Raw genomic sequence first — 22,725 nt, forward strand, 5'->3', positions numbered from 1 at the left:
CCATGAGCCTGTAACTCCAGAGGCACAGTACAATAAAGTTTTGCTTTCAGGTGTTTGCTGCTCTTCTTATAACAAACTTCACTGAGCATTGAACAGAATGCCTAAACACATTCACTGCAAGGGCTGTGGAAATACCCAAAAGCTTGGTAAACACACATTTATTGAGTACTTGATTATGTAAGATTGTTGCAGCATAGTCATTATAACAAAATCCATGTTTAAAAAATGCCAAACACTGGTATATTTCTTTTCAGAGGACATAAATCTATTTAAAAACCCAGCCAAGAACGACAAAGGGAGTGTGGCTGTTCCTTGGCCAGCCACTAAAGAATGTTCTCCTGCTTCCTAAAGGTAAGAACAGCCTGGTAGTCAGTTCCCAGCTTCAGCCCCAACCATTCCAGACCCCATCAGACCATCCCACAGCTGGGGGCTGAGCAGACCCAAGGTCTCTCACTGCCCAGTGCTGTTACCACCCACAAACATCCCACCTAACCCAGTTTTCCAAAGGCATGGATGCAGCTTGCCAGCAGCACAGTTCTCAAGGAGCTGTTCTTCACATGCCTGGGGTTTAAAAGGGATTTCCTGGTGAGGGCTCCTGGATTAACATCCACTACAAAGTGCTTAAAGTGCCCAGATTTCCTCCTCCCTCTAGACTGGTGTGGGGAAGTGCTAACTACATAGTTTGGTCTGGTATACATCCAGATTCCCAATCAAATGTTAATCAGGATCAAATCCTCCCAGCTTGAGCAGTTTACAAGGGATCTGGGTCCTACACAGGGGACGCTGCAATTGCATCTATATTTTAAGCCCAACCATGAGAGAAACACTCTACGTAGAAATATAACATTCAATTCCTTTGTACAGCATATAGAAAGAGCATGACAGCATTAAAATATTGGCAAATCGATACATTAAAAATACAGAATCTCATAGATCAGAGCACAAGAAATATATTCACACTGGAATCTGTACAGTCCAGATGACACTGCTGGTTTTCATGTTGGAATTGACCCCCCCCCCCATCTCCAGGTGGAGGTTGGTGCTTTGCTCCCCCATCAGCACCACTGGCCACCACTGCCCAGATTTCCTGGGGCTGCTGTGCTACAGGGACAACCCCAGGCTGCTGCTCTCCCCAGCACAGAGGGCACTCAAGTGGTGAAACTCTTTGGGGAAGCTTTAGTTATCAAGTGAAATGACAGGACATTTCATTTTCCACAAAGTTCTGGCCTACTTTGGGAGAGGAAAATCAACCCATGGTTGGCAGGAGGAGTGGTACCCAGTCAGCATTTCCCACATGCTTTCAGCATTGTGGGTCTCATTTCAGTTAAAAACATAAAACAAACCACAGAACCCCAGGTTTTGTATGGTTTGTGCCCCACTTATCCCATGTGGAGTGGGTGAGACTGTTTTAGGCTGCCTCCTCCCACCAGGAATGTCCATGTCTTCTGGAAGAGCTGCCATTCTGACTTCTCCAAAATGGCTTTTCCTATACATAAATATATGTGTCTATAGGCCACTTCATCCCTTCCTCCTCTCACTGAGGAAGATGCCCAAGGCATGCTTGGTAAGGTGAAATCCTTCCATGTATCTGCACCTATTCCACTACAGACATGTATATACAGACACATTCTGTCCATTATTACACTGGAAATACAGAGTTAAAAAAAAAAAAAAAGTAGTAGCAGCATGTAAATGAGAAACTGTGTTCATTTCCTCAGTCTTTTTTCTTCCTCCTCTTCAGAGCTACACCATCAGTTCTGACAGTCTCTTCTCCCCACCCTGCTCCCCTCTGAGAGGGGGGCTTTCACTGCAGATCCCATCTGCAGGAGCTGGCGCTGTCCTTCCAAGGCATTTTGAATTTCTCTTCCCGTCAGCTCCCTCCTCTCCTCCCTGCATCCTTCCCTGCGCGATGACTCATCCTGGAGATGATCTTGGGTTTTGTCTGATGGCTCCTGCCCACTTTGGCTGCAGCAGAGTCTGATTTCAGAGCGATGGCACAGGAGGAAAACCCGCACACGAGCACCTGGTGAGCCAGGCGAGCTGTTAACATCTCCACCCAGGGAGGAAAAAAGCAACGCAAGAGTTCACATTCTGTCTGTCTCCCAGCAGCAGCAGAAGTGTAAGCCCCAAGAGCGATGCTTATTTTAAACCCTTAATTCCCAAACTCTCAATAATGTTGCAAACCCCCAGGGTTTTGCAGGAATCAGCGGGCTGATTTCAAACACATTCCTTAGTGCAGGTTGCACTGGAATTAAAAATGCATCAAATGGGCTCACTTTCTCTGCGTGCTCTCGCAGTATCCGGTTTTCCCAACCCCCAAAATTGTTTCCTTGGTTTCTCACCTCTCAGTTTTGGGGTCCTGCTAAAGGGCCGTTATCTGAGTCAGTTCTGACGTGGGGGTGGTCGGACTCTGCTGGGCGACAGCCACCATGGGGATTTCCATGCCTAGTCAGGCCGGATTGTTAGTCCCCTCCGAGTTCTTGCAGGCGTAGGCCACATCCTTGGCGATGCTGCACATCCTGTTGGACATCTGGAGCTCGGTCCTGAAGGCGGTGGGGAAGCAGAACTTCTTGAAGCACGCCTTGAAGTTCTCATCCAGGAAGGCGTAGAGCACGGGGTTCAGGCTGCTGTTGGCGTATCCCAGAGCGGTGCAGAAGCAGGAGATGGCCAGCTCCAGCTCGCTCTCTGCCTTGGCACCCAGGCACTGCACCAGCACGAAAATCTGGATGGGAGTCCAGCAGACGATGAAGACTGCCACCACCACCAGCACCATGCGGGTGATGCGCCTCAGGTTCCGGTCCTTCTCCTTGGAGCCCGAGAGGACACGGACGTTCTTGAGCCGCCTGATCATCAGGCTGTAGCAAATGGTGATGATCAACACAGGGATCATAAAGGAGAAGAGAAAGACGCAGATGCCAAACACTGGATCCCAGTAGTCCACGGGAGAAGGGAGCTTAATTAGACAATCAATCTCTGCAAGAGTAAAAAAATAAAACGGGAAGGAAGATCAGCAAACGCAGATCAAGCAGAAAAGCATCTGCACATTCAGATTAGTTTAGGTTAGTTAGGTTAATGGTAGGACTTGATGATCTCAGAGGGCTTTCCCAACCTAACATAACAATTCTACGTTGAATATTCAATTCCTCACATAACAATTCCATGTATAACACTAGAAAAGCAGCAGCAGTGATACAGAGAGGCAGGGGCAGAGTTAAGATGATTTTACAGCAGAGGCCTCACCCCACAGATGAAACTGGCCCCCCTCTCCCTGGGCTCTCCTGTCCCTCCCGCTGGTGCAGTTTTACTGACCGTTGTTCTCGTTCTCCGCAGATCCCATCACCATGGCCGGGATGCCGAAGACAGAAGCCAGTGCCCAGATGCAAACATTGACCACCTTGGCCTTGTGGGGCGTGCGGATGTCCAGGGCTTTGATGGGGTGGCAGATGGCGATGTAGCGGTCCACGCTCATCATCGTCAGCGTGAAGGTGCTGGTGAACATGTTGTAGTAGTCAATAGAGATGGCAATCTTGCACAGGACATTGCCAAAGGGCCAGAAGCCCAGGAATGTGTCTGTTCCCTGGAAGGGCAAGGTCATCAGGCACAGGGTGTCAGCCAGGGCGAGGTTAAAGATGTAAATGTTGGTGGCTGTCTTCATCTTGGTGAATCTGAAATGCAGGTATGAGCAATGGTTAGAGTTCCCACTGACCATGATGGGTCAGACACTGAACTTTATTGAAGCAGATTTTGCTGATTTCCAAAGGAGATGCCATATTTTCATACGTAACGAGATTGTCCATCCTCACCTTTCTACGTCCCACAGGTTTACCAACACACAGTTCAGCCCATCTCCTACAACACCACAAATGGTCCGTCCACAGTCAGCTCCATGGGCAGGAGAATCATTCCCTCAGACTGCCAGTGAGCACCATCAAAGCCTGAGGCTGTCACCTCAGATGGTGTTCCTTGAAAAATTACTTCAATAAGGCCAACTTAGGGTTTCACTACCTGTGGCTTCGTTGTATTGGTGAGAGCTTTAGCCAGTAAGCTGATGTGAAAGGCGCAGGGGCAAGCTGATCAGCCATCTGACATGGGCTCATAGCCAGAGAGCATGGCTAATGCGAGCTGTCAAATCAGAGCAGGCAAAATGGCCAGCCCTGGCCAGCCAAAAACTGGTGAGGTTTGTGTTGAACACAAACTAGGTTTGAATCAGAAAACAGAATATCACAATGGATCTTTCTAGAGAGAGGAGTAAAGTCACACATCAAACCCTAAAGATTTCTTTGTCATTTCAATATTACTTTTACCACACGAACTGACTGTCCCGAAGGAAGAGTCACCTTGCTCTAATGGCAATCATCTCCTTTTCACACTTGGGAAATGATGCAGAGCCAGCTGTGATCACCTATCTGGGGGGACATGCAGTGTCTGCAGAAATGGAAGCTCAACAGTGACTCTGTGACTGAGTCTAACATTTCAGCTCCAGGATATTCCTCTCATGGGCAGAATAAGAGCTCAAATAGGTATAATTTTCAAACTACAGCTCATCCATCATTTACTCTACTAATGGCCATAGCAGAAACATGGCCAAAAATGGCAGACAATGATGTTATTAACATAGTGGAAGTTCATTTGAGGGTAACACTTCTACCCATAAACTGCTGCACTATTTTCAGCTGCACTATTTTTCGACATGTTAAAATATTACAGGGTCTGATTTGACTTAAAAAGCTCTTTTTGCCAATTTGATCCAGAACAGCAAACTCCCAGCTTCCCTTCTCTGTGCTGTGCCCTCCCCTGAGTGTCTTCAGCTCTTGATAAATGATTTGAATGCTTGGCAGAACATTATCACTGGTGTATTCTGAACTCTGCTGGGACACACATGGTGACCTGGCCAGGTCTGCAAGGGAAGCAGACAGGAGAGCCACGATCCAGACTATAAAGTCTGGTTTTTTACCTGCCTTGGAGCTCTGAGCTGGGCTTGTATCAGAATTCTAAAAGCAGCTTCAGAAAGCAAAACCAAATGATCCTATTTTTGACCCTGAAAGCCAAGGGAAGCTTTTGGAGGTTGGCACTGATGGAAACATTGTTGGAAATACTCTGAGGTCCCCACACAAGCCTGAGTGAGGCTTTTCCTGGCCCAGAAATCAATCGCAAGTTCTTAGAAATCCAGCCCAGACAAACTTACATAACCAAAAGCAGTAGAAGGAAAATACTGGTTCCTTTCCTTTTGTGATGGGATGAATGAGTAAAAGCACTTTGCAAATCCAACATAACCAGGCAGCTTAAAGCCAGGGCTTTAAGCTCTGGGATTTCCTAAGGAGAATTACAGCAGCCTCCAGTGCCCTGAACTCCAGAGGAGCATCTCAGGGTGGCCATGTTTTCCTTTCCTGAATTCTTGCACTTGGCATAAACTTGGCAAAGCACAGGGGGTGAGGTGGGTCTGTGAGTGGATCCACTCTCCCCTCCAGGTCAGTAGAGGGGGATTGATATGAAGAAGTGAAATCACGGTTTTAGCAGCTCTCGCAAAAATAAGCATTGTCAGCTCAGGCTTTAGGAAATGATTCAGTCACCCAAGATTGTGGTGGCAAAGGTCTCCTGAGAGCTGCAATTTCCCCTGAACACCACAGACCTGGCTGGGCTGGCTCAAGCTTCCCAAAGGTCAAGTTTGTTGCAGACCAGCCTTCCAGGAGGGCTGGAGCCAGAGGCAATTCATCAACATGCCTCTAACCCTTTTTACTGGCATTATAACTCAAGGAATAACAATTTTGAGCAATGGTGAGCAACTTTACTGCAAAACAGTAAAAATTAAATGTTGTTCCTGTTTTATTTTTTGTGATTGACCAGTGGGAGAAGCAAGCAAAAATTCACCCACCTCCAAGCCCCGTCCAGCATCCCTGGAGGACAAAGCTGCCTCCCTGGACATCCCTGTGTCCCCGGCACTGAGAAGTTTGGAGCATCTCAGCCAGCACTGAACTCTGGGTTCAGAGCAAATCTTCAGATCCTTCCCACATCCCCCAGCCCCACTGTCCCCAGTGTCCTCCCAGACACCTCTCAGCATGAATTCAGGTACAATTGCTCTGCCTGGCCCTGCAAAATCCTTCAGTGCACAGATCCCTGTCCTCTGCCTCCTTCCTCACCACCTCCTGGAGGTGATGGCAGAGCCACCTTCCCCTGCTCCAACACAGGACACACTGAGGTGGCTGTCCCACCACTTCCTTCAACCCATCTTCCAACAGAATTTAAAGCTGATTTTGCATTCTTGAAAGGGGGTGAAATTAATTTGCACCTAATTAATTACTTCTACACCACTTTCTCTACATGCTGAGAGCCAACAGCCATTGTCCCAACCAACCAATGTTCCCAAACATTTCCAGAATGTTCAGTACACACAAAAACCAATCAATCACTTCTCTGTGGATTAACCTCTCTTTCTTTTTCTCCAGAAGTGAGAGTGTTCTTTCTCTTAATCTGCACCAAAAAAAAAAAAAAAAAATTAAACCCTCAGGCTTTAGGAGGCACCTCAGTCTCCTCCCCCACAGCACAAATCTGCTGCAGATTTGTGGATTCCGTGGAGGACATTAGCTCCCTGCTGGGCCACTTTCTTGCACTCTGCCACAGAGGTAATTTCCTAATGGAGCATCTCCCACAGGGTAGTGCTCAGCTCTGCATCCCCTTTGTCACCACAGTAATTGCTTTGCTCTGCTCTCCTGTTCCCTGGGATGCCGAGGAAGAGGAAGAACACCTGGATATCAGCTCAGCACTTATCTTACTTATCTTCCCTCTCCTTTGTGCTGCGTGGACCCTCTGGCAAGGGGAGTGCACGGGCTGGGAGAGGAGATTAAGGGGAGGTCATTAAGGGTAGGTTGGCAGACACACCCTCGGGGCTTTAAGGACCTGCTCCTCACAAGAACAGATTCTGCCTCTGGCTGAGCCTCGGGGTGAGCTGCAGACCTGTTGGTTTTGCATCTTTCCCTTTTCCACGCAGCCACAGCAAGGCTCAGGACCAGCTGGCTGCAGCAAACCCAGAACCCGAAGTGGAGCTGCAGACAGCAGGGGCAGAGGGACCAGAGCAAAGCCTGCAGCCCTGAAAAACCCTGAGCATCGTTTCCAGGAGCTCTCTGCCTCTTGGAGCCTCCTGATTTTGATGTGTGTAGCTGCAGCTAATTAGGATGCAGACAGTGTTGCTCACCTTGAGCAGCTCCCTCCATCCCCACCTCACGCCCTGGCAGCAGTGCCAGCCTTTGCCCCCATGCCTGGACATGCTCCAGGAAGCAAAACGGAGCAGAAAAAGCTCAAAGAGGATTTTCACTGAGCTGCTCTCACCCTGTGATGGTGGAAATCAGCCCCAGTTCTCTCCCATCTCTTCTCCCAGCCCTCAGGTTGTGTGAAGCTGATATTTGATCTGGCACGTTCTGTCATGATTTGTGTCCCCTCAGCTGTCCACCCACACTGTGCTCTCTGCATCCCTGCTGCTCTCATCACCATCCCAGAGCCCCCTCAGCCTGGAACTTCTGACCAGTGCAAGATGATTTATCCTTAATGGTTCATCAGGCACTGAAAAAACCGCACAGAGTTTGAGAAGGACAAATTTAAATTAGTCTGGACTCCGAGGCCAGACACTACAGCAAAGGCAGCCACTAGCACAGCACCTAAAAGCCTATAAATTACCCAGCAAGACAGGGACTGACTAGCAGGGGCTAGTAAGGCAGTCTGCAGCCAGCCAGGACGAGCACACACCTTGGGAAAGATGATCTTTTTGTCCTTGAATCTCACCTCTGTGTCTGGGGGACAGCTATGGAAAACCAGCCCTGCCCTGCCCTGCAGGTGCTCCGTGGGGATCTCTGTGGATGTGCTGTCAGGCCAGGGGAGGAGGCTCTGTGACTGCTGCTGCTGCAAAGGCTTCAGCAGCTCACCCAGGGGCTCTCAGGGATGCTCCCACGTCCCTGAGCAGGCGCTTGGCCATCAGGAATGGTGCTCTGGTCTAAGGAGAGCATCCATCAGCATCCACCCTGCAGCAGGACACTCTTATCCCTGCTCATGGGCCAGATCTGCCTCTGCTGACACCCAGAATGCTTCTGGGAATTGCCCAGTCCCTGAAAAACACTGGGAACCAAGTCCCATGTTAAAGATCACAGAGTTACTGCTGCACAAGGGCAACTCCCTTTCACCCAACTCACAAAGAGCCCTTCAGCACACACTGGAGCTACAGGACCTGTGTTAGCAGGGGCCAGATGTGGCTACTGTGGGTCATGTGGCTGAGCCCAGCTCACCTGGGCTCATGGGGACCCAGGAATCAGGGAGCTGCAGACCTGTCCTGTGCAGCCATTATCCCAGCAGGATCCCCTGCTGCTCACCTCACCATCCTCACCCAGCTCCACTCACTGTCCAGGGCAAAGAGTCCTTGGTTTGGGTTCCATTTCTCCATAAATTGCAATAATTGATGTCTATTTGTTTTGTTTTTCAAGGAAAAACTAAGAGGCAGATCTGGAGACAACAAAGGTCTCAGATGGCCCCACTCGTGTCTGCTGGGTCCCCTGCATGAAGCACTCACTTCATTTCAGCTCTGAGACACACAGCTGGTCCAGGCTTTTCCCTGAGAAAGCTTTCTATTAAGAAGTCAGCATCTCTGAAATGTCATAATCAACTTAATTTCCCCTGTCTCATCCCAGCCAGCTGCCCTCACCCCTGTTCTCAGGGGCTGAGGCAGTTTTCAAGCAGAACAACAGCTGGCACAGCATCCCCAGGCAGGCTCATGGTTCAGGCACCTCCCCATCACATTTTTCCTCCTAAAGCTTCACCTGGAGGCAACAGATGAAAATGTAGGGGATTGACAGCCCTAAACTGCCCAAAACATTGCTCAAAATGCTCTGAAAGGGGTTCTGCCATAGGAGAGCTGAGCACCCCCAGCATTGTGCCAGGCTCCCAACAGAGAGCTGCCATAGCAATGAGGAGTGCCCCAGAAATGGGGCAGAATTCCCAGGGGGGGTTTGCACTGGAGGAACGGAGTCCTGCAGATCCCCACTGCTGAGCATCACAGCAGCATGGTGGAGCTAGGGACAGCGAGCTGCACCTTGTCCCTTCCCTGGGTCACCAATGGCTGGCAGAGATTTGGGGCCTCTGTCACACCCCGACAAGGACACCTGGGTCAGCCCTACCCCCAGAGCCAAAAATACTAAAATATACCCTCCTTCTCCTTTGCTTTCCTTCCTAAATGCAAAGATCTTTGGCAAGCAGCCTTGCAGACTTCAGTTAATAGCTAGGAGGGATCTCAGCAGCCTGGTTTTCCCCAAACCTGCTGTTCGGCTCCTTGTTTCACGTTCATTAAGAAGCAGAACAGGAAATATATGCAGAGGAGAGCAAACAGCAGAAGGAGGAGGGAGGGGAGGCCTCGTCTCTGCTGGCAAGGAGCTCCAGGATGAGCCAGCAGAACAAAGCCACAGACGAGGCAGGTTCCCACAAAAGGCCCTTTACTGTCCAGGAAATCGTGTTCCTGACAAGAGCCCTTCTCCATCTTACCCAATTAGTGCTGCTCAGCACTGGAAGGGATTGACAGTCACATGATGACTGTCTCTATAAATTAATCGTTCCAAATGTTAAATCATTCCAAATACAATAGAGATGTAGGCTGGGTTCTACATCAGAGGGGAAAACCTAGAGGAGGCTTTGAATTTGTGCTTCTGTGTGAAATACCGGGAGATTTAAAACTTTCCCCTTGGTGCTGCAGAAAACTCATTCAGGAGGAACAAAAAAAATGAGCTTTTCTGATGCCTCCAATTTCCTTGAGTGCTGGTATTAGAGTATTTTTATTTCCAAGCTCCCTCAAAAATGGGAAACAATTACTGTCTATAACACTACCAGTCTTTTTCTGGAAGGTAGTACACCATTTTCCTATAGGCTGTGTAATATGTTGAAGTCTGGTTATCATTGCCAAAGCATAGAAAGAAAAAAAGCTTGTTGTGGTGCACATTACTTACAGTGATAAGAGTGCAGCACAGAGGGTTTGCTGATCATTTTTCCATTAATTTATCATTAAGAGCCTCTAAACCCTGTGTTGACTTACCAGAAACCAACTTCCAACCTGCTGAAAACCAGGTGCTACTCAAGGCATGAAGCATCAAAGCTCTAATCTGAGGAGAAAAGCATGTATTTGAGAAGCTCAGCAGCATCCTCCTTGTATGGCCACAATTTGGCAGCTCTTCACTAATCTGTGCACCTGGCCAGGCTCAGGAGTTTGATATTGAGTCCAATGCATCCTCACACCTGCTCCTGACCTGAACAGACAGGGCAAGGAGAGAAGAATCCTGGGCAGAGATCACCAGAAGTTGTTATTCATCAACCCAAGGGGCATTGCCTTGGCTCTAACTCAGTGTTGGTCTCAGCTCTGTGCTGAGCTCCCAGGGAACATGGGTGGGGAACAGCAGCTCCCGCACATGCTCCAGCTCAGTTATAACCTCCCCAGCACACACTTTCCATTTCTGAGTAAAGGGAAATAGAGAAATGGAAAAACCTGGGGGAGATTGGGGTGGCACCTGTCTTCAGTTTTCAGTTGCTCAAAAACTGCAAAATGAGAGGACACACACAAAAAGAGTTACATTCCTTGGGAAATCCTAGTGCTAAATCCCACTTTCTTTTTTCTGAGTGCCATTTATCCAGCTGGAAGGTAACAAAGTCAAAGTCAAAAAGAGGTGGAGCAGAAGCCAGTATTTTTCATGGTTAGCCATGCACAGGTCCACCCCCGGGACCCCAGTTTGGGACTCATTTTACTGGGGCTGCTCCAGTCCCAGCCCTGGGCAGGGCCAGCAGGATCCTGCTGTGCACATCCCACCAGACCTCTGCAGACAGGGAGAAGATTTCTGCCAAGGTTTCTCCTTACACACACCAAGGCTCATGCACGGGGTAAGGACTCCCTTCCTCTGCTGCACAGGGGCTGGCATTCCCATGCAGCCACATCACCGTCATCACACAAGAGCTTCCAGCTCCAGAGCCTCCCTACTCACACACACACACCCACAAACTACTCCAGCAATTGCTGCTACACTGAGCAGGGACACAAGCTGTCCAGACATGGCACCAGTGTGCTGCAAACCTCCTCTCTGCATCTGCAGACTCCCTGGGGCTGATGGGATCCCCTCTCAGTGCCACAAACTCCTCAGCTAAAAGAGCAAAGGCAGGCAGCCTGATGAACACTCACGTCACTTTGCCCTTGGATCAGAGATTCAGCCACTCTTCAGCAACCTCTGGTACCAAAGACCTAATTTTACAGCATCTCCCCCAGCCAAGCTCCAGTTATTCAAGGGAAAGGTGCTTTGGAAGCAGTTGGGCTCCTGGCAGGAACAAGACAATCTTATCAGTGTCTGAATACCTGCTAAATGCTTTCCTCTTCTGTTGGAGGATTCAGCCTGTCTTTTCTGTGCTGGCAGCATCCACCTGCACCAGGAATCTGCTCCAAGATGTGGATAAAATGGAAGCCTCCTCCTTAACAAGCAGGGTGCAGAGATCAGAAGGGGAATGCTGGGTTTAACATAATCACAGCCCTAAGAGCTGCACAAACTTATTCTGTGCTTACAGGGAGAACAAGGTTTCTGATTCCCAGAACCAGAGGGTTGGAACCACAGCAGAAGCAGACAGGGACACTCACAATGCCAACAATGGGCAGGGAGGATGGAGTGGTGCATGCTCTGTGCTGTCATTCTGCAAAGGTCCCCCACACTCTCCTGACTTCAGCACAAGGAGCCAGACAAGTTGCCCTCAACTCTGCAACATCCTCTCACATCTTATTTAAGTCTGCAGGCTCCAAAGGGTTGGAAGACTTACATTTGTGATTTTTTTTTTCTCCTGTGAAAATAAAAGGAAGCTTCCCAGCAGGCTCTTTCCTTTGCAACAAGGTTCAGCTTTGGAAAGAGCCAGCTCCCAGATGGAACAGCACCTGCAAACACAGCTGGGGTGCCGGACACAGCACAGGAAGGAGAGGTCCCATTAAGGAGCCAGCACACCCTGGCAGTGGAATGCTCCCAGCACATTGCCCTCTCCAGGGACATACAGACCTCTAAAAAGAAAAAGAAAAAGAAAAAAAAAAGACCCATTTTTTGAGCAGACCTGCTCACTCTGTTCCATTCTCTGGGTTAAACTTTAGGAGGCACCAGAGGGCAGCTGAAAACTGGCAGAAACCTTCATCACAGCCTAGGAAGGGGGAAAAAAAAAAAAAAACCAACAAAAAACCAAAACCAAAACAATAAAACAAATGCCACATCATTACCTCTAAAGCACGTCTCTAACCCCAGGGAAGCGCCTGGCTGCTTCTCCCGCAGCAGGGATCGAGGGAGGGAAGGTCTGCCCTGCTCCCAGCTTTCCCGGGAGCCTCCCCGGTGTCCTACCTGACGATGACATACATGACGGAGCAGTTGCCCACCAGCCCCACGATGCACACGATGGAGTAGACGACCACGATGGTGATCTTGATGCTGAGCGGCAGGAAACCGTCCCCGGTGCTGTTGTTGAACCAGTTGCTGGGCAGAAAGCTCAGGTTGAGCATGGAGGAGTCGTTCAGCAGCTTCCTCAGGTCGGGGTCTTCAAAAATATGGGCAGGGAAGAGCGGGTCCATCCTGAGGAAGCAGCCTGCGCCAAGGACCTGGGGCAGCAAGAGGCAGCTTTAAAATCTGCTGATCAAACGGGTGGCAGGGGACTGTAGCAAGGCAAGTGCACGAGAAACGCTGGGGAAGGGTGATTTATTACCAGGGAGAAGGATGATTTACCGGCACGGAACACAGCCCCCCTCCCCGGGAGCATTTTAATGGGATGCAACCCTGAGAGCCTGGCTCATCCCGAGCACGCAGGGATCGCGCATTTCTCCACACGGCCGGCGCAGGGGACGCGCGGGCTGCACACACCATCCCTGCTCCAGGGGCTGCATGTCCCCACCTGCCTCTCCCATCCCTGCGGGCCGGTGAGTCCCCCACACGCGCCTTTGTGCCCCCAGACCTTCCACTGCCGCCCGAGAGCCACCGGGGCTCCGGCACGACCCCAGCGGAGCTAAAACAGCAAGGAAAAGCCCGAAGTTGGCAATGAAGCCCAGCCGGCTGCTTACCTGCGGCAGGTCCCCTCTAGCGCAGCTCCGCACCTGGCTCCGCTGCCCGCGGCCGCATCCAGCACCCCCGGCCCGGGGGATGGGGGACACGGACAAAGCCGGGGCTCCGCAGGTGGAGGAGGGGAAAGGGCTGCTCTCCAAGCAGGGCTGCTGCCAGCGCAGGGGGCTGCACCCCGGAGCCCACGTTTTTAAGGAAAAGGGAGGGATGAGGGAGAGGGAGGGAGGGAGGACGGAGGGCGGCTGGGCAGAGCCAGGCTGCCTGGCTGCTCCCACTGCGTAAGAGAAAAGCGGGAGGGGAAAGGAGGAAAAGAGCGGGGGGGGGGGAATGATAAATAACCGAACGCGGCAAAGGGAAGGCGAGCCCACACCTGCGAGATGCGGGCAGCGTCCTCCCCCCGCCCCGGGGGAGCTGCCGTGGCCTCCCCGTCCCACCCCCGGCGCGGCGAGCGGGGACCAGCATCCCCCAAGGTCCCCAAAGGCACCCTGCCGCAGCCCCCCGACCCCCAGCCTACCTGGGGTGGGCTCCCAGCAGGAGATGCTGGGGAGAAGGGAAGGATCGGGCAAGGCTCCTGGGGAGATCGGGATTCGGGAAGCAGATTCCTGCCTCCTCTGCAATTGTGCAACCTGAGCGCTGTTCTAGCGCAGGAGCAGCGGAATGGGGAATCTGACCTAGAAACTGGCAAAAAAAAAAATATAGATATATATGGAGGAATGAGAGCTACGGGGAGAAAATTGTTATTATTTAATATTCTTCTAGCAGCATTAACTAAAGGTCATTTTGGTAACCCAAACCATCCTGCACTTCTCACCGGAGTTAGATATTTCAGAAGCTGCAGTGGTAAATTCCTTACCTCAAGGTGGGGTGATTCACACAGAGCCCACAGGTACCTGCAGTTCCCAGTCTGGCTGTGGGACACTGACCCTGATAAACTCGTTTCCCAGGAGCTGCAGAGTCCCCCAGGTAGGCCAGCCCCCAAAGAGGGTGCACAGAGGACTTTGGGACCCACTCCCAAAGTGGTTTCACTGCTGAGTACCAGAGCCCCCTGCTCTGGTGCCTCTGGCCATCTGCAGCGTTTCCCCAAAGAAGCAATTTTCCAGCATTTTGGGGAAATTTCTCAGTGTTGGGGACACAAGCAGAGGCACACACTGATCAGAGAAAATTCAGGGCACACTTACCCAAGAGGTGGAGAAAAAGAACATGAGCTCTTGGGCACCAAATGTGTTTTCTCTTCTCAACCCACAGCCAGCCCAAGACAGAGCTCCAGCCCCAGCAGGCAGCCAGGGGCACCCCTTTGTGCTCCAGCTCTCCTTTAATGGATATTTGGGGATATTTAGCACAAAAGCTGCACCTTCTTCACCAGGAACACAATGCTAAGGTATGGTGCTGCATGGCAATTTTCTTGAAAGCTTCAATAAGAGATCTCAGCTTTAACAGGGACAAGGGAAAAAAGCATGACCCAGAGTTCCAGCCCTCCTGCAGAACAGAACAGTCTCACTGCTTCAAAAAGTGGGGTTTTGTCAGACCATTAATGAGAGTGTGAAATAAATATTAGACCAGACATTACCTTAATTGTCAGTGGATTGATTTCCAAAGGCTGAAGCAAGGACAGCAGTAAATCAGTGCAAGAGCTCCCAGCTGGACAGCCCAGGAGCTGACGGGAAGAGTGTTTGCAAATTCAGCTCTGCTCCTCTCTGCTGGCTCTCACCCCAACAAGTGCTCTCAGCCCTTCCCACACTCCTTTATGTTAATGCAGAGCAGCAAATACAGCAGCTTCACCTATTTATCTTGTGGTTTTCTTTCTGGCCTGAGAGATGTGTTTCTAAAAGGCTGCTGGAAAAGGCATCAGGAATGCACTTTGAACTACTGACAGCCAAGATATGTGTCTGGGACAAATATCCTTCCAAAAATTCCCCTCATCCATCCCTCTAGCTGTTCCTCAGTGTTCATCCCTGCCCTCTTTGCATGGGGAAAAAAATCCCATGGTGGTCATGCTGCACCTTCAGTCCCAATCTTGCTGCTTCACATCATTTCACTCCAATTATAATTCCATAATGGTGAGATCTGTCCTTCCAGAATATCTCATGGGATCTTAGCACATGCTCTTCTCAGGGTCCCTAGGGTGAGAGGGGGACAATCATCTTGAGAGCATGATTGCCAGATTTCTTCTTCTTCAGAAGCCTCCTGTCCATTGGAGTCTATGCACCAAGCCTGGGAATGAAGACAAACCAAATTTTGTCAACATTACCCAGAAAGGATTTATCCCAGCCTATTTCTTTGAAAAACAGATCAGCTCTTCAGCTTGAAGGTTTCTCAGCAGACAGCAAGGTAACAAAAGCCAAGGAAAGAACAAGACAAAAAGCCACCCTTCTTCCAGGTGATGCCCAGGGAGCTTTTGGGGAGGCAGCAGATCTCACACACCGTTAGGAGATGCTGAATTTACAACAGAGAGTCCAGGGCATCAACATGGAAGTGAAAACACCTTCCACCAGAGCAGATTGTTCCAAGCCCCATCCAACCTGGCACTGAACACTTCCAGGGATGGGGCAGCCACACACACCTTTGCCATTTCTGCCTCCAAACTCCTGGAGCATCAGCACAGTCTGCATCAGTTGTGGATGAAAAATCCTTAATTATTTCAAGATAATCCAGTTCAAGTGCCAGTAATTTCATCTTCTGCCATTTCAACCAGTTTAACTTTACAGACATTGTTCCTAAATGTGGAGAACCTTTGCTGATTCTGCAGAAAACACCTCTCAGCCACCTGCATCTCATAATAGCAACAGCCCACAGGGATTTTTTTTTTTTTTTTTTTGCCTTTCCTTTCAGGGGGTGAAGACGTCTGCATGTCAGAGCTGTTTTGTCACCTTTAGCATGGTTTGCCAATCTGTTTAATCAAGGCCATCATGAGCAGAGAATTAATTTTTCAATATGTAAAATCATTTTTTCATGCAGGGAATGAGCACCTGGGCTGGAGAGGAGCAGGAGAAAGGCTGGGGGGATGTGGAGTGTGCTGGAAAGCAAAGGTTCAAAAATGCAACTGTCACTCCTGGAATGATGGCCACCTGATTAATGGCTTGCCAAAGGCTAATTAGCTAAATTTGGACCACAACTGCTGGTAATGGGTGATATTAGAACATTAATGATGACAAAAATTTAGCAATGATGTATCCCTTCCTAAGGCAGGAGAGTTAGTACTGAATGATCTTTACAGATTTATGGTCAACAGAGCATCAGGGAAACAAGAATAAAAAATAAAAAGATGTAAAAAAAAAATGAAACCATCTTTTCTTGAACCCTAAACCCCACTTTTCCAGAGCAGCCTTTACAAGAGGATTCAGTGGTACTTCACTGAGACTGTGGTGATAAATTCTGTTCCTTGCATGGTGCTATAAATCATGAAACAACACAAGACAAGAAAGATTCCACAACTGGATTATCTGCCCTCCATGGCCAGCAGACTCATTCAAAGAATGAGAAATAACATCTATTAAAAAGAAGAGGACATTGGCTTCTTCAATATTTCCAGTAATACATATTCATTGTAGCTTTTGTACTTCCTCAAGTCAGACTCATTTTAGAGATGACAGAAACCTCTGCAGGCTCTTTTCTGCATTGCTGAGCATCAGAATGAAAAGAAAACCAGAAAAACTGTTCCCAAGGAGCAGTGATGGGCCTGGGGGCAAACACACTGTGGGAAGGGAATCCCACTGACTGTGTGTGTGTTGAGGTGTTGCCTAAGTCCCAGTCCCAGCAAGGGGAATGGGGTCAGTGGGATGTCACAGGCCATGTCTGCCTTGTTCACAGTCCCCATCTCCCTTCCATGGTCACTGAACTTCTCAGGAAGAGCAGATCTGGGACAAGATCTCAGGATGCAAATGGCAGGGTGATGGTCCAGCCCCTGTCAGAGGTGGCTGATCCCAGTTCATCCCATACACACTCAGACCCAGTCACAGACACAAGCTGAGACATTCACACACAGATTTTAGGTCCAGCCCAGCAGAGAAAGGCAGCTGAGCTCATCCATCCCCACATTCCTGAGGGGCAGCTTCACCTGCCCAGTGTTGACACTTCTGTACCCTGACAGCCCACCTTAATGCTGGCTGGGGACCTCCCTGCCAATTCTTGAGGCTGCATGGAAGTGATTTATAGGAACAGGCATATTATACAATAAAACAATTTCCTGAAGGATCAGCTGGTTCCCAGGGCCACCAGGCTAACAAAGCTGGAGTCAATGGGTTCCTCTTTGTAAAACAGCAGGACAGCAGAACAAGTGTAATTCATGCCCATTTCAAGCACAAATACTGAGGAAATCTCTCTATTTCTCTTCTACCCATCTACAGGGTCCATGGTAAGGAGAATTACCAGGATTAGTGCCATTTTAAGAAAGCTCTCTGTGTTGCTAGACCTGATCCTCATTACTTGCAAATAATTAGAGCAGACCTTGCTTTCACCAAAAATTAATTTAGAGCAAAATCCCCCAAGCTCCAGCAGGAGAAAGAACATACAGTGGTACCAACTTCACTGATATTTTATTGTCTGCCATCACTATTTGCAATTTTCAAGGGACTGATCATTTCAGGTGACTGCAGATGATGCCATAAATCTTCACTGCAGCATTAAATTGTGTTTTACTGTCTTCCTCCTCTTTGCATCTCAAACTCATGAACCTGGAAACAAGCAAGTCCCTCTACTCTTACAAGACAGAAGCTCTCCTCGCCCCCATTATTCCTTGCCTAGTACACTGATTTTTTTCACCCTTCTGGGAATGGTCACCCATAATCCAAGGCTCACTGTTTGGGTGTCCCAGAGGCTGAGAGAGTAAGGATCTCTGATTTCAAGAAAGGCAGTGATGGCTGCAGGATTTGCAGAGGTGCTCAGTAAGAAACAGCAGCAGATTATTAATTTAGATCCTCTGAACACCATCCCAGCATTTTAACCTCTTATCCCTTAGGAAGGAAAACATCTCTGTGCTCAGATGGTGAATTTCACAGGAGCCTTTCAAAGTAAAGATCTGCTTATCACCTTTGTGCTGCAGTCCTTTTATACAGCCAACAGCTTGGAGAGCAACAAAACCACTGCAAAAAAAGTCTGACACCAAGATACCCAGAAACCATTTGCTGTTTGCTTCCCCCTGACCTTGCTCTCCCCAAAGAGATGTCACTCAAGTTCTCACTGTTGTGTGGATCAATAGCAGCTGATGCCTGATAAACCACCCCAAAGCAAGATGTTTTCACAGCTTTAACCCACCTGAACTCAGCCCCAGAAGCCTTCCCTCATTCCATTCTCCAGCAGGAGGAAACAATAGATGTTTACCGAAAATTCCAAGCAACCGTAGAGGGAAATGTATTCCCAGCAAAGGCTTGAATATCTGCCTTGAAAAGGCTGCAGCCTTTAACTAATCTGTAACTGGGGAGAACCACCAGTTAGGTAGAGGAGATGTATGTAAATAAGATGCACCAAGCAGCAGATATGTGCTGTCTCCTCACATATGCTATTTATGTGGCTGTCATGCTCTGGAGATGTCACACAGAGAGCAGTGGCAGCAGCACCATGCACACACTCCAAATCCCTGTAGTTTTGGGTGGGATTGAGAGTCAACAGCCTTGCTGGGACAAGCTGGCTCCAGCAAAGCTGTGTTGAGTCACAGAAGCCAAAAAACTGGGTCTGAGTGTTTGACAGGATAAAGGAACACTGCTAAATGTATGTCACAGACGTCAGTGGCTGCACCCAGCCACGCCTGCCCACAGGACCACAAGCACTGTGGCCATGAGAGGGATTATCCAGCACCCTGGGCTGCTCAGAGCCCACTTGCAGGTGAGGAAATTGTATTATTCCCCTACAAAATTGATATTTATCCTCCACCAGAAGCCTTTCTGTCCTTGCCTAAAACCACAGCCTTATCTAAGAAGCTGCTTCATCCCTCAAGCTGATCCATTTCCACCTATCCCTCATCCTCCACACAATCAAACCCCCTTTCCCATGCCCACACTGCCCTTTGTCCCTCACCCACCCAGCCCACATCACTGCATTCACCATGGAATGAAATTGTGTCACCAGAGGCTGCTCCTCTCCATGGGCTGTTCCAGCCTCAGCAAAGCTTGTGGCAGTTTGGGAACTGGTGGAGCTTTTCAGACCCAGTTCAGGAAAACCACTGATGCTGAGACTGAGTGTGTGATTGAGCCAGGCTTCTGAATGCGAAAAACTGTGTGAAAAGACCCTGAGCAACATATATCCTACTACAATTCCCTCATCGGGATGTGCAGAATTGTGTGAAAGGTCTTTAGGAAATTAAGGTAATGTCTGGTCTAATATTTATTTCACACTCTCATTAATGAACTGACAAAACCCCACAACTTTCAGTCTCTCAGGAATACCAAGGGAACACATTTGGGGCTGTTATTTAAGTGTTTTCCAGCCAGGAGCACAAAGCAGGGCACAGCTGCACTTTGGCATCCTCTCCTTCAGACACAGGGACGTGCTCCTCCAAGCCTGACCCCAGCTCTGTCCCGGTTTCTGAACCTCTCATTCCTTCCTCAAATTGCCCTCAGGACCATTTTGCTCTGTGTCTTGTTCCTTTTGCAGGCTCTCACCCTCCATCCCCTCGGATGCTCTGCAGCAGCGTGCGCTCGGTGCTGGAGCGGGATCTGCCAGCTGCTCTCATCACAGCAACAGGAATGGACTTTTCACACCCTGCTTCTCCTGCAGGCACAGGGAGTGCTGCAAACTCCCCAAACTCCTCTGAGATGGACGGAGGGGGAGAGACAGCAGAGCCTGGGGTGGAGCAGGGGCAGCCCGGAGAGGTGGAAATGCCTCAGCCCTGCAGAGGATTAGGCCCTTTTCTGACCCAGAGATGGGGCAACCGAGAGGTGTTTTAAAAACTTTTATTCCGTTTTCAGTCTCATGTGAAGGGTGGGACAGACGTAGTAATGCACGTCATCACAATCAGAAGCCAACTATTTCCTAACTACAACACATGATAAGCGTTTCTTGGCCTGTCAGGTTTTGCCACACCATGCTGTAAATGCCTTAAAGCCAATAATCTAAAATTATCCCTCTTGGGTCCTACTACAATGCATCTCTACAATAATAAATCATTAAATAAAAATAATAAATAATGATAACCAATAATTAAATAATGCACATAAATTTTGTACAAATCCATTTCCCGCAGTGAGGGACATCCAGACTGAGGGCACCATCGTGTGAAAGAAACATCCCAGCAGGGAGCAGGGCCCCAGAGGGAGTGGGGCCACCCTCCCCTGATGGTTTCCAACCCATCCCACCAGTGCAGCCATGAGGATCCCCAGCCCCTTCCCACCAACCTCCTCCCAGCTCAGCTCCCATCCCAGCCTCTCACAGCATTTCTATTTGCTCTGCTCCAAGCAGTCCATCTCCAATAAAAAAGAGTAGGTTTCCCCTGGAAAGCATCCCAGATTGCTGAGGAATTCTGGTGGCAGCCACAGGTGCTGCAGCTTCCTGAGCCCATGGACATGCCCAGGAACCACAGTGCTCAGATCTCAGCAGCATCAAAGGGAGGAACAGCTGGCACAGATGAAAATGGGAACTTACATTTACTTTTGTGATTTGTTTTCTGTTAATTTAGTTTGGGTTGTGTTGGGGTGGGTTTTTTTGGGTTTGTTTGTTTGTTTTAGGGTTTGGGTTTTGTTTTTTTTTTAGGTTGGTTGGTTGGTTGTTGTTGTTGTTGTTGTTGTTGTTGTTGTGGATTTTTACTGGAAGTGTCTCAGATTCATTCCAGTAATTAAGGAATGTTTTATTACACATACTATACAGGACAGGAAACCTATTCCTTCCCCAGGCCTCGTTTTGACATCTGAGCATCAAACCTCCAGATTTTGTGCTGAGAAAGTAGTGACTGAGCTGCCTTGGAGAATGAAGAAACATCCTTAGATATCTAACTCCTTTAGGATTTCACTGAATCAATTTCTGAGGAAACTCTGGGAGACCATTGCCACATGTCTCTACTTTTCATTATTATATGTATGCTGAAGGCTTCCAGTTACCATCCTTGTGTGTGACTGGAGCTTTATAGTTCTCACACAATAAAAATCTGCAGTGGTCAGGGAAAATCCTGGAAACAATTCTTCCTCCCTGTCCTGACCCTCTCTGTCTCATGACCTTTGGATCAGGTGTTTCCACAAGTTCTTCCCAAGGTTTCCCTGTGGCTGAAGTTTGGTGCAGGTGGATTAGGTCCCCATCCTGCACTGAGGGTCAATCCAGGTGAGAAAACAGACCCAAGAGCAAAAAAAAATCTTCTCCCAGAGTTCTCAAAAACACTGTTCTTGAAATAAGAATTTTAAAATGTAAAAAATTATAAACCTCTCTTGAGATTTTAGCTGTCTGTGAGGTCACCCTACAAGCTGGGGCATCATCTCATGCTATCCATTGGTCTCAAGAACATCTGCATGAGGACTGAGGAAAAGGAAGAAGGAGGAAAATGGCATTTTTAATAATTCTGAGGGGAAATTATATTTTTGGAGGTTTAATTTGTGCTTTCCTGCAGGCTTTGATCTTTCAGACAAGGTGAATTAGATTTTGCAATATGCTTGGAGTTGCTTTCTACTAACTTTGAAGTAGAAATTAAAGCAGTTCAGGGCCACAGTCACCAAGGGTGGTTGGTAAATTTTGCCCAAGGATGCCTTTTATTGTCTCCTCATTGTGAAGCTCAGAACATGACAGTAAAATTTAATGATTTAACAAGCTGCTTTCTTACTGCCCTCTCTGCCCTTGTTTTCTTCACTGAAGCTTTCAGGTTGTGAACCATTCCAGGGGAACACCCATGCATCCCATTTCAAATCCCAAAGCCTGCAAAATGGGCTGGTTGGCACCTCCTGCCCAACACCTCCCCAGCTCTTCCACGGGTTTGTAAATTCCCATTGGAACCAGCAGGTGATGCTGAAGCAGAAAACATGGAGTTCATTCTGCCTTTTATTAGGCTTTTCTTTTCCTCCCATAAAATTCACAAGTGAGAAAAATCCTGTGATCCTGGTGGGGTATTTAGAAACATAAGATAGAAATGCTGGCAGGCAGCATATGGCTTTGTTCTCACTGTCTGCTCAGCTCCTCAATCCCAGGGAAAACACTCTGGGCTTTTTCACACCTGGGACAGAGCGAGGGCACCTGAGCTCACGGGAACTTCTCCCGAGTGGAAAGTTGGTGGGGTCTGAGCTCTCCTTGAGTGGGTCTTCCCACAGCAGCTGCAAAGCCCCGGAGCTGCCCTGCAGTGACATTCCCAGTCTGTGGAACACCATGTGTTCCCTTGCAGGTCTGCAGGTGTTGGAGTGAGCCTTGAGGAAGCAGCTGTGGTGGGAGAGGAGACTCAGCATCCTGCTAATCCTGCTGTGCTGCTCTGCCAGCGTGGTCAGTGACCCTGTCCAGAGCAAGGACACGGCTGCTCCTTTTCCAGGGATCCCCCCCTGCATCATCAGCAGGTTCTGGGAGTCACACTGAGCTGTGAGTCTGCCTGGCAAATCATCCTCATGGTCTTCCCTTGAAGCTGGAACATTGCAAGGGTTAGCAGTGCCACAGATGTGCCTCTCTGGGCTGGTTTTTGCTTTTAGTCCTTGACTTAATTCTGCATCTTAATGTTTTGGCTGAGACGTCTGCCTGTGGGAGAGATGGC

General features: G+C 48.9%; 1 protein-coding gene across 3 annotated transcripts; it reads right to left on the bottom strand.

The window, feature by feature from the left end:
• Positions 1 to 1,819: 1,819 nt before the first annotated feature.
• On the bottom strand, positions 1,820 to 13,238 carry OPRL1 (opioid related nociceptin receptor 1). 3 transcript variants are annotated; one of them, XM_041458325.1, is made up of 4 exons: positions 13,085 to 13,238; positions 12,375 to 12,628; positions 3,310 to 3,665; positions 1,820 to 2,973 (listed from the first exon to the last, which is right to left on the bottom strand). In XM_041458325.1, exons 2-4 carry the CDS (start codon positions 12,599 to 12,601, stop codon positions 2,450 to 2,452), a joined length of 1,107 nt encoding a protein of 368 aa, XP_041314259.1. In that variant the 5' UTR covers positions 12,602 to 12,628; positions 13,085 to 13,238; the 3' UTR covers positions 1,820 to 2,449. The 3 variants fall into 3 exon arrangements, with proteins under 3 accessions (XP_041314259.1, XP_041314262.1, XP_041314261.1); XM_041458328.1 differs by lacking the exon at positions 13,085 to 13,238 and having other exon boundaries at positions 2,243 to 2,973; positions 12,390 to 12,469; XM_041458327.1 differs by lacking the exon at positions 13,085 to 13,238 and having other exon boundaries at positions 2,243 to 2,973; positions 12,347 to 12,468.
• Positions 13,239 to 22,725: the final 9,487 nt, after the last annotated feature.

Source organism: Pyrgilauda ruficollis, unplaced genomic scaffold (genome assembly GCF_017590135.1).
Source record: "Pyrgilauda ruficollis isolate IOZ18807 unplaced genomic scaffold, ASM1759013v1 scaffold127, whole genome shotgun sequence".
Taxonomy (NCBI): Eukaryota; Metazoa; Chordata; class Aves; order Passeriformes; family Passeridae; genus Pyrgilauda; species Pyrgilauda ruficollis.

Bases quoted from the DNA above. Each gene is read 5' to 3' on its own strand.
- OPRL1 (XM_041458325.1), bottom strand. From the start codon at position 12,601: ATGGACCCGCTCTTCCCTGCCCATATTTTTGAAGACCCCGACCTGAGG. The intron at 3,666-12,374 runs GTAGGACACCGG...CCTGCATTTCAG, and splicing joins GTCATGTATGTCATCGTCAG to ATTCACCAAGATGAAGACAG. The intron at 2,974-3,309 runs GTCAGTAAAACT...TTACTCTTGCAG, and splicing joins TGCGGAGAACGAGAACAACG to AGATTGATTGTCTAATTAAG.